The sequence below is a fragment of the Babylonia areolata genome, chromosome 14, assembly GCF_041734735.1.
Source record: "Babylonia areolata isolate BAREFJ2019XMU chromosome 14, ASM4173473v1, whole genome shotgun sequence".
In the NCBI taxonomy this organism is placed as follows: domain Eukaryota; kingdom Metazoa; phylum Mollusca; class Gastropoda; order Neogastropoda; family Buccinidae; genus Babylonia; species Babylonia areolata.
The window spans coordinates 21172589-21183853 of NC_134889.1; the positions used below are offsets into that span (position 1 = coordinate 21172589).

The window sequence follows — 11265 nt, forward strand, 5'->3', positions numbered from 1 at the left end:
TTTTTTTTTTTTTTTTTTTTTTAAAAGCGACACAGACATCTTCAGAGTCATTCGTGAGAGGCGCAGTAATTACAATATCATGATTTATAGATTCAGTTAGATTCCAGGTAATCAGAGCAATTATGAATGTATTTAATACAGATCTAGTGTAGCACAGTCTTTGTGTGAATGGTCATAAGTAGTGCGATAAACAAACGCACTGCTTAGAACAGCAGTCACTGTAATGTAGCCAGTGCGTGCACAGTGACCTAATTTCATGACTAAATTTAGCCAGTTGAACAAAGTGCTAATTGGTATATGTGCCCCCAAAATCTTAAGATGTCATCTCAGTACATGTATGCAACACCTTATATTTTCATTGCATTGTCTCTGGCTATGAATTTGATATTTTGTCTTTTTTAAAACATTTAATGTTACGAGTTTACTGGTCAAGGTCATGTGGTTTTACTGTGACTCAGTCACATGTTCAGTGCTGAATCCATTGAACAAAGTGTCTGAAACGAACATTATACATCACACAACAACAACACAACGATCGTTTGAAAATCATAAGTGATGTTCAAAGGAAACACAACATTTAGATCTGCAGTTATAGGGACGCGGTCAGTGCGCGAAGGGTGACCTAATTTCAAAGCTATTTATAGCTGAACGAGGGAAGTCTCAAAAAAGTCTATGTGCCTAAATATGTTCAGACAGAGTCACATTACATGTGTGCTGCAACAGGTCATGCTTTCGCTCCCTTTTTGCAGCATTCGCCTGACATTTGGGCCATGAGCACCCCGCTATATTCGTCACACCCGTGCTTCTGTTTGCGTACAGACGATATTTTTTGCTCACCTATCACCGTGGGTTTTTCAGCATAATTTTCACCATAGATACTCCTCGTGAAGCCTGTGGTAAGATGTAAGAAAGTTGACTACATGGTTTCAAACACTGTTTATCGTTGTTAAAAAAAAAAAAAAAGTGCACACAGACTAGCATCTGAAGGAATCCAGTGATGGAGTTAGGGGAGATAATAATTCCGGTCAGTGCGTAAATCGAACTGAGAACTCTCGATTTTTAAATTTTTTTTTTTAATTTAATTTTTTTTTTTTAGTCAGGCGTTCTGTTCACTGTGTCTGGACTGAGTGGTTATTTCTATTTCATTATCGGTTGTTTTTTTTCTTCCTTATGGTCAAAGGCACCATAGCCTTTCACCTTCTTAGGGGCAGTGAAATTTATGTCCATTGTGTCTAGGGCTCGGCGCAGTAAGAAGGCGGGCCCAGTCCACTCCTTCTACCGCCTGACCGATTCTTGCCAAGGCGCCGCCGCCGCCGCCGCCCCCCCACCCCACCCCACCCCCACCTCCCGAACCTCTCTTAGACTGTGGTACGCCTGGTGTAGTAACGTGTCCAGGTCATAGGGCTGGCGTTTTGGTTGAATAATGGTTGCGTAGTTTTGCATATATGTTTGTTTGTTTGTTTGTTTGTTTGTGTGTGTGTGTGTGTGTGTGTGTGTGTGTGTGTGTGGTTGTGTTTTGGTCGTCGTTGTTGTTATATATATATATATATATATATATATATATATATCATATAGTTTTATATTATTAGCCGGGGATGCTGTGATAATCACAAGGTATGTCTTTTTGCGGTTTGACTCTTTTTTGGAGGGAAAGGGGGAGGGGGGGGGGGTTCTGTTTCTATATCTGTTTCTGTTTCTGCCCGGCACAGCATACGCTCTGTTTCACTGGCGTCATCCTCAGGCCTCCCAAGCACTACCCTCCCCACACAACCACACTCATCAGACGTCTTCAGGGAACTGCGGATGCGCCCCAGGTATGCGTGTGTGTGTGTGTGTGTGTGTGTGTGTGTGTGTGTTTTGTAGTGTTCGAACCAGCGCGCTCAGATTCTCTCGCTTCCTAGGCGGACGCGTTACCTCCAGGCCATCACTCCACTATATATACGCTCCGGCTCCCACTCTAGTGTGTGCGTGTAAAATGTATAGTGTTTTTATGGCTTTTCTGTACACGTATGTTTTCGGACAGATTGTCTGATGTACACCACTCTAGTGTGCGTGTCAAATGTGTAGTGCTCCTATAGCACTTCTGTACACGTATGTGTTCGGATAGCTTGTCTGATGTACATGTATGTGTTCGAATTGCGTATCTGATATGTATGTATATGTGTTCTGTGTTAAACCAAACATTTGGTGTTGCCATTGTAAACTGTCATGAGCACAATACCAAGTGCTATTTCTGTTTATTTGTATTTGTATTTCTTTCTATCACAACAGATATCTCTGTGTGAAATTCGGGCTGCTCTCCCCAGGGAGCGCGCGTCGCTACACTACAGCGGCCACCCATTGTTTTTGTACTTTTTCCTGCGTGCGGTTTGATTTGTTTTTCCTGTCCAAGTGAATTTTTCTACAGAATTTTGCCAGGAACGACCCTTTTGTTGCCGTGGGTTCTTTTACGTGCGCTAAGTGCATGCAGCACACGGGACCTCGGTTTATCGTCTCATCCGAATGACTAGCGTCCAGACCACCACTCAAAGGTCTAGTGAAGGGGGAGAAAATATCGGCGGCTGAGCCGTGATTCGAACCAGCGCGCTTAGATTCTCTCGCTTCCTAGGCGGACGCGTTACCTCCAGGCCATCACTCCACACGTCTGTTATATCAGTAACATCTGACTCCACGGGGTTACTGAAATAAATACGTCTTGTCTTGTCAGGTCTTGTCTTGACAGCGTGTTTGCTGTGTGTTCTGATAGCGTTGTATGTGTTTTGATAGCCATGTCTGCTGTTTATGTGTGTTGTCCGATCGAATTACATAATTATCAGGAATCTGTTTAGAGCACTGTGTTCAAATGGGTATAAATGTCTGGGTCGAACGCGCTTGTGTGTGTGTGTGTGTGTGTGTGTGTGTGTGTGTGTGTGTGTGTGTGTGTAGATAGTGTGAATAATAAATCCAAGACCAGATGTCTTCGTTTTCCATTTATAAAGAAAAGAAAAATAAAAAGAACGAAAAAAAAAGAAGAAAAAAAAAGAAGAAAAACAAAACGAAAGAAAAAAAAAGAAGAAAAAAAGAAAAGAAAAAGAAGATGGATAGATAGATAGATAGATAGACAGACAGACAGACAGACATATAGATCGCTCCATGTTTAGGTACACATTATCGTTCCACCTTCTTCCTCTTCTTCTGCCCCGTGCTATACTGCTGCTGTTGCTGCTTATCATCATCATCATCATCATCATCATCTTCTTCTTCTTCTTCTTCTTCTTCTTCTTCTTCTTCTTCTTCTTCTTCATCATCATCATCATCATCATCATCATCTTCTTCTTCTTCTTCTACTTCATCTTCTTCTGCTTCTTCGTTTTCAGCAACACAGCAGGTCGCGGCATTCAGAGCGGATCTGGGTCACGCAGATGTGGCCGCCAATGCCCCAATCCGCTTCGCGACCACGTTCGTTGCCGGACAAGGAGACTATAACCCACACACGGGCATCTACACCGTCTTCATCCCCGGGGTGTACCTTTTCGGGGTGCAACTGTTCCCGCAGACATCGTTCGACTACCACCTCGACCTGTACGTCAGCGGTGGACTGAAGATCCGTTCCCGCTGCAACAGCAACGTTGCTCATCATACCTCCTGCTCCACCTCGTCCGTCCTTCGCGTGCAGAAGGGAGACACGGTGTGGGTGCAGACATGGCATGGGGCAAAGTACTGGCTGGGCGCTCACACCTTTTTCTACGGCGCTCTCCTGTCTCCCAGCGATCCGTGAATAGAATAGAATAGAATAGAATAGAATAGAATAGAATAGAATAGAATATGTCTTTATTACCAAGTGTACCGGGGTCACAAGGAATATTTGGGATGGGGCGTCGGGAGGGGGGGGAGGGGGTTAGTACATAACAAGATACGAACATAAATCGAAAATTATACACAAAGACAGATACAGTAGAAATTACGATACATACAAGTGCATATCAATATAAAAGAACTTGTGCATACTCACACATACACGTACTGCGCGCGCGCGCACACACACACACACACACACATGCACGCAAACACACACACATAAACTCTCTCTCTCTCTCTCTCTCTCTCACACACACACACACATACACACGCGTTTGAACAGAAGCTGCATATTACAGGACTAGATCTTCAGGTAGATGGTTGTTGGTTGCACAGTTCCATTTATCACACTGGATTTGTTCGAGAGACAGGGCATTGACTGCTTTGGAGAAAAAGCTATTGGCGAAGCGATTGGTTTTCGTCCATATACTTCCGTTCCAGAGGGGAGCATCTCGAAAATCCCAAAAGCTGGATGTGATTCGTCCTGGCTGATTGATTTTGCTTTTTTGAGTAGCTGCTTATAATGGAGGAAGGGGCAGAATGGTTAAGACGCTCAGCTGCCAATACAGAGAGTCCGTGAGGGTGTGGGTTCGAATCCCGCTCTCGCCCTTTCTCCTAAGTTTGACTGGAAAATCAAACTGAGCGTCTAGTCTTTCGGATGAGACGATAAACCGAGGTCCCGTGTGCAGCACGCACTTGGCGCACTGAAAAAGAACCCATGGCAACGAGAGTGTTGTCCTCTGGCGAAATTACGTAAAATGAAATCCACTTTCATAGGTACACAAATATGTAAGCATGCACTCAAGGCCTGACTAAGCGCGTTGGGTTATGCTGCTGGTCAGGCATCTGCTCAACAGATGTGGTGTAGCGTGTATGGATTTGTCCGAACGCAGTGACGCCTCCTTGAGAAAGTGAAACTGAGTGAAACTGCTTATAATATATATCTTCTAGCCCCAGTAATCTCTTCTGCTAATAATGTTAATAATAATGATTATAATAAGTCTTCTTTGTCCTGAGGTGGGGTTTCCAGAAAGGAACCATTACAAGTAAAAAAAACATGGATTGAAAACTCTTTTGCATCTTCTAGTTTCTTCAAATTTTTATTTTTAAATGTTAATGTGTCATGCGTTTGTTCGGAAATATGTGCGCACGCACTTTTGTGTGTGTGTGTGTGTGTGTGTGTGTGTGTGTGTGTGTGTGTGTTCGTGCGTGCTTACGTGCGTGCATAATGCAAGCGTACTTGCGTGCTCGAGTGCCTATTTGCACGTGTGTGTGTGTGTGTGTGTGTGTGTGTGTGTGTGTGTGCAAAACAAACAACCAACCAACCAACCAAAAAACCAGCCAAACAAACAAATGATAACAATAACATTACAAAAGACATACCAGACCGTACACCTTGAACGTAGACGTATCCATACGCAAATGCCTTAAACTAGAATCAACAGAGGCATTGCTTTGTTTAAGTTTTTTTATTTTTATATGGTTGCGTCTACAAACCGGACTGAAGTGACAAATGGGAGCAGTGCGGCGAAGTTCTATGTACGCTGACTTAGCAAACATTAGAAACATATCATTAGAGACAGTGACACCCCAAGATTCCCCCCCACCCCCGACCCTCCCCCACCCCCCACCCCGTGCGTAATCTGTGAAGGGGATCTCGGTCTCACCCACACGTGTGTCTTCACAAGTGACTGAGAACGTTGATGTTTTTGACTTTTTGCATTCATTATCAGTTGTTTCGCTTGTCAGTTTAACGACTTCTCTTTTACGAAGTCCTTTAAGTAATTTCCTGTAACTGTATTCAGAGGGTTTTTTTTTGTTTTTTTTTTCTCCAAATTTCACCCCACATTTTTACCCTCATTTGCCCAGTTTCTCCCAACCCTCCATTCATCCACATCTCCCAACCCTTCTAACCGATAATACTCAGATGTATTCATAAATACTTTAACAAAATGTCTTCAATCACCGATATGTGTGACGGGACATTAAACAAAATTCCTCCCTCACCCACACGTATAGAAGTGGAATCAATGTCGTGGAAAGATGATCTTTTTGACTTGATCAGCGGTGCTTCAGTTTTCCCCCGTCGTTCACTTTTGGTTTGTGCGCAACCAGGTTTTAATAACTCGTGAAACGCGTGTCTGACATGACTGTGTGCTTATTTGTTCTTGGGCGGGATGCTGACGGGCGCAAGTCGAAATGTTAAAGCGTTGGGCTTTCAACCCGAGGGTCCCGGGTTTGAATCTCGGTAACGGCGCCTGGTGGGTAGAGGGTGGAGATTTTTCTGATCTCCCAGGTCAATTTAAAATTATGTACAGTCCTGCTAGTGCCTGAACCCCAAGAAGAAGATCAAATACGCACGTTAAAGATCCTATAATCCATGTCAGTGTTCGGTGGGTTATGGAAACAAGAACATACCCAGCATGCACACCCCCGAAAACGGAGTATGGCTGCCTTCATGGCGGGGTAAATAAACAAAACGGTCATACACGTAAAATGTTAAATGTGATGTTACATGTTTGTCAGAGTGTGTATCTGTGCGTGCCTGAGATCTGATTGAATGACACAGGAAACGAATGATGAGCACCCAATGGCAGCCGTCAGTCGGCTCTACCCAGGTGGGCAGCCTGTTGTGAAAATGACCCCCGTGTTTATAAAGCGCTTAGAGCTTGGTCTCCGACCGAGGACAGGCACTATATGTATCCATATCAATCAATCAATCGATCTGCAAAAAGTGTGGTGACTGATGCAGTGTTCTTTGAAAGAGTGACCGAGTGACTTGTGTGTAGACGGAGAATAAACGAATCACTGAAGACCCAACACCGAACCCTGTGGAAGAGTAATATAATATGTAATTCAACTCACTCAGTACGGCCAGTCCTCTCTTATCCTCTACACAGACACCTCGGATGTCCGGTGGGTGTCTGAATGACCCAACCTTTAGCTTCCGTCGTCAGAAATGTGGTATTCTTTGTCAACATTCACCTCTTCAGTGTAAGAGCCTTCCGCTTGCAATATTTTGATGGTGGTAATTGGGGTGAAACGCTGTAAACGTCGTCTCTTTCGCCGTTCGTACGGAGAGAGTTAATAATGGAAAAATTTATATAGCGCCCTTTTTCTCTAAGAGCTCGGGGGCGCTTTCCTGAAAGAAAAATATTTTAAGTAACATAAATCAGTCATGACCACTCTTTCTCAACCCCCGCCACACACACACATGACGAGAAGGTTGTTCCAGATGTGAGGAGAAGCAAAGAAGAAAGAACGTTCACCATAGGTTCTTGTATTGACACGAGGAAGTTTCAAAAGGTAACAGTCAGTAGAAGTGCGGAGATTTCTTGCGGGAGTGTAAACACTGATAAGGTCAGAAAGATATGTGGCTCCTGCTGAGTGGAAAGCAGAATAGCAGAGACACGCAACTTTGTATTTGATTCTCGCTTCAATGGGGAGCTAATGTAGAGTGCGGAGGTGAGGAGAAATGTGATCAGTACGTGGGACTCTGAGAGTTAGACGGGCAGCATTGTTTTGAAGCTTTTGAATTCGATGAAGAATATCATGTGGACAGCCTATGAAAAGAGAATTACAGTAGTCGATTCGTGACAGCACAAATGCAGAAATAAGAGTTTTAGTAGTTTCAACAGAAAGGTACTGACGGATACGTGTTGATGCGACGAAGTTCACAATTGACTATGCATATCAGATTTACTACCTGAGCGTGCATGTTGAGGTTTGAGTCAAGAATGACTCCAAGGTTCCTTGCTGATTTACTCAACTGATTGTGGCATAACCAACCACAATAGAGGCAGGAAAAGAAGCAGATGTGGACATTCTTGCAGAGGAAATAATCATAGCTTCAGTTTTGTCATCATTTAACTTTAGTTTGATGAATGCCATCCAGGATTTGACATCGAGAATACAATCCTGCATTGACAGAATTAGACTGTGTACTTGGTTTGGTTTTGCAGACTTTTGCAGCTGAGTATCATCAGCAAAAGAGTGGTGAAGAACAGAATGGCCAGAAATGACATAAGAAAGAGGAGCAGTGTACAGAACGAACAGAACGGGGCCCAAGACAGAGCCTTGTGGCACACCATAAGAGATCAGGGTTGGATCAGACTTAAAGTTATTAACAGAGACAATCTGGAAGTGGTTGGACAGGTATGAAGAAAACCAATTCAGAATCCCAAAAACATATTCAAGTCTGGAAAGGAGCATACTAGCAGCCAGTGGTCTATTGTGTCAAACGCAGCCGACAGATCGAGCAAAGTTAACACAGACAGTTTACCTTCATTAACAGACAGTAACAGGTCATTAACTACTTTCAACAAAGTAGTTTCAGTGCTATGGACAGATCTATATGCTGACTGAAAAGAAGAGAACATGTTGTTTAATGCTAAATGGTCTGAAAGTTGGGAGAGAACAATTTTTTCAATAAGTTTGGACACAAAAGCAAGGTTGGATACAGGGCGAAAACTTTTGAGTACAGGTTTATCGAAGTTTCAAATTTGCCCTGCGGGGTAAAAAACAAAACCAAAACGGTCATGCACGTAAAAGTCCACTCGTGTACATACGAGTGAACGTGGGATTTGCAGCCCACGAACGAAAAAACAACAGCAACAACAAAAAACAAACAAAAAACAACAATCCTGTCTTCATCACGACGTTCCGGGTCCACTTGATTTATCCTGCCTAACTATTCGCAGAAGAAACAGAAGTGTACTTGGAATAATAATGATGATAATACAAAGACATGAGTGACACGCAGCACCACTGTCTCTGGGAGAAACCACATGAAGCATACCTACTTCCTCTTTCATAACGTCCCCCCCACCCCTCCCACAACCCCAACCTCCCTTTCCTCTTCCCTTCCACTCGCTCCATTTACTTCCCCACCGCCTCCACATCGTCTCCCAACTCCAGTCCAGCCCCCCAAACCAACACACACACACCAACCTCTGTTCCACTATTGTTTCTATCTTGGACACAAGTCGTCAGCTATACTCACTGCCCAGAAATAGAAATAATTACCATACGTTTCCTTTCGTTGGCTTATATGTCTTTAACTCTCTCCATACGAACGGCGAAAGAGACGACGTTAACAGCGTTTCAGCCCAATTACCATCATCAAAATATTGCAAGCGGAAGGCTCTTATACTGAATAGGTGAATGTTGACAAAGAATACCACAATTCCGACGACGGAAGCTAAAGGGTGGGTCATTCAGACACCCACTGGACATCCGAGGGGTCTGTGCAGAGGAGAAGAGAGGACTGGCCGTACTGATTGAGTTAATTATTCAGGTCATGTGTCGCCAACACATAGTGCCCGCATCAGTGACTCGACTGACAAAAAGCACTGTTGCTGTTGTTGTCACAATACAACAGAGCCCAGTCAGTTTAACAACGCGGTAGTTTTATGAGTGTTATTCGCTGTATAAGTGTTATTTGGCGTTATTTGCTGTATAAGTGTTATTTGGCGTTATTTGCTGTATAAGTGTTATTTGCTGTATAAGTGTTATTTGCTGTATAAGTGTTATTTGGTGTTATTTGCTGTATAAGTGTTATTTGGCGTTATTTGCTGTATAAGTGTTATTTGCTGTATAAGTGTTATTTGCTGTATAAGTGTTATTTGGCGTTATTTGCTATATAAGTGTTATTTGGCGTTATTTGCTGTATAAGTGTTATTTGCTGTATAAGTGTTATTTGCTGTATAAGTGAGCGCGTCGCTCGGCTTAAAAGGTCAAGCTTTCTTCTTCTTCTTCTTCTTCTGGGTTCGTGAGCTGCAACTCTCACGTTCACTCGTGTGTACATGAGTGGGCTTTTACGTGTATGACCATTTATACCCCGCCACAAAGGCAGCTATACTCCGTTTTCGGGGGCGTGCATGCTGGGTATATTCTTGTTTCCATAACCCACCGAACACTGACATGGATTACAGGATCTTTAACGTGCGTATTTGATATTTTGCTTGCGTATACACACGAAGGGGGTTCAGGCACTGGCAGGTCTGCACATATGTTGACCTGGGAGATCGGAAAAATCTCCACCCTTTACCCACCAGGCGCCGTTACCGAGATTCGAACCCTGGACCCTCAGATTGAAAGTCCAACGCTTTAACCACTCAGCTATTGCGCCCGTCAGGTCAAGCTTTCTATCTAGCTTGGGGTCGTGGAATTTTGTCAGATTTTGTAAACAACCTTCTTCTCTACTTGCCTCGAGGGCGTATGACACTGTCATTGCAGCGACAACTTGGTTTGCCAGCAGTCATGTGAAGTGAACGTCCTCGAAGACAAGTGGTTCGGAAGAGGGAGAGGAAGCGTGCGATTAAGTCCTTTGACAAAGCGCGTGGAGCTACATACCTTTAGCAACGACAGTTTTACTATACGATTGTGAATGTCGATAACTGCGAAATATCACACAGATATTTCTCCCCACCCACACATTCACACACACATACACTGACAGACGCGTGCACACACACACACACACACACACACACACACACACACACACACACGCAGGCACGCGCGACCTCCCCCTGCCCCACCCCCCTCTCCCCGCCCACCCCTCTCCCAAACAAAGCAAAACAAACAAACAAAAAACAACAACAGAAAAACAAACAAAAACAAACGAACAAACAAACAAACAAACAAAAACAACAACAACAACCCCCCCCCCCCAACCCAACAACAAACAAGTAATACACGACAGCGGCCTCATTTCCACACACTCCCCTCCCCCCACCCCCAATCCCTCCACCAGACTGTTTATAACGTGTATATTAAGACACTCTTTTTTCAGAAAAAAGTAATAATTAAAAAAAAAAGCCAAACAAACAAAACAAACAACCCCATAACATGAATTATCAAATCGCATGTTCTAAAATAGCACGTGTGTTAACATAAAGTAACATGATAGTTAGATTATGATATGGAACAAATTATGTAAAACGTCCATATTGTGACTCGCAACTGCCAGCAAAATATCATTTGAAAAGGTATTCAATAACAAAGGTTTTCACTTTCATACAGTTAATACACCAGTTTCATTTAACACACACACACACACACACACACACACACACACACACACACACACACACACACACACACACATACGAACAAACACACACACACAGTGTTTATATATGAAATAACATGTATATAAAAAAACAACAACACATTTTGAAAAAAAAAAGTTATGTTTCCATAAAAAAAAACCCAGCAACAACCAATATATATTGTCAAGAGCCAAGTCAACTATATTTTTTTCAAAAAGCAATTGAGAAATAAGATGACATGTTCTATAAACACGTACATTAGCATGAAATAACAGAATCATTAAATCATGACTTTGAACACATTATGTAAAAGATCCGTATTGTAAAATCGTGACTCGCAACAACAACAACAACAACAAATCAGCAAAAGAAG

General features: G+C 43.0%; 1 protein-coding gene across 1 annotated transcript in view; it reads left to right on the plus strand.

The window, feature by feature from the left end:
• LOC143289535 (protein HP-25 homolog 1-like) overlaps nucleotides 1-3823 on the plus strand; it is a 7353-nt gene extending 3530 nt beyond the window's left edge. Inside the window, exons 5-6 of the mRNA XM_076598538.1 lie at nucleotides 1710-1814; nucleotides 3357-3823. Of these exons, the coding sequence (XP_076454653.1) occupies nucleotides 1710-1814; nucleotides 3357-3757 (506 nt within the window). The 3' untranslated portion in view covers nucleotides 3758-3823. The remainder of the gene's footprint in view (nucleotides 1-1709; nucleotides 1815-3356) is intronic.
• Nucleotides 3824-11265: the final 7442 nt, after the last annotated feature.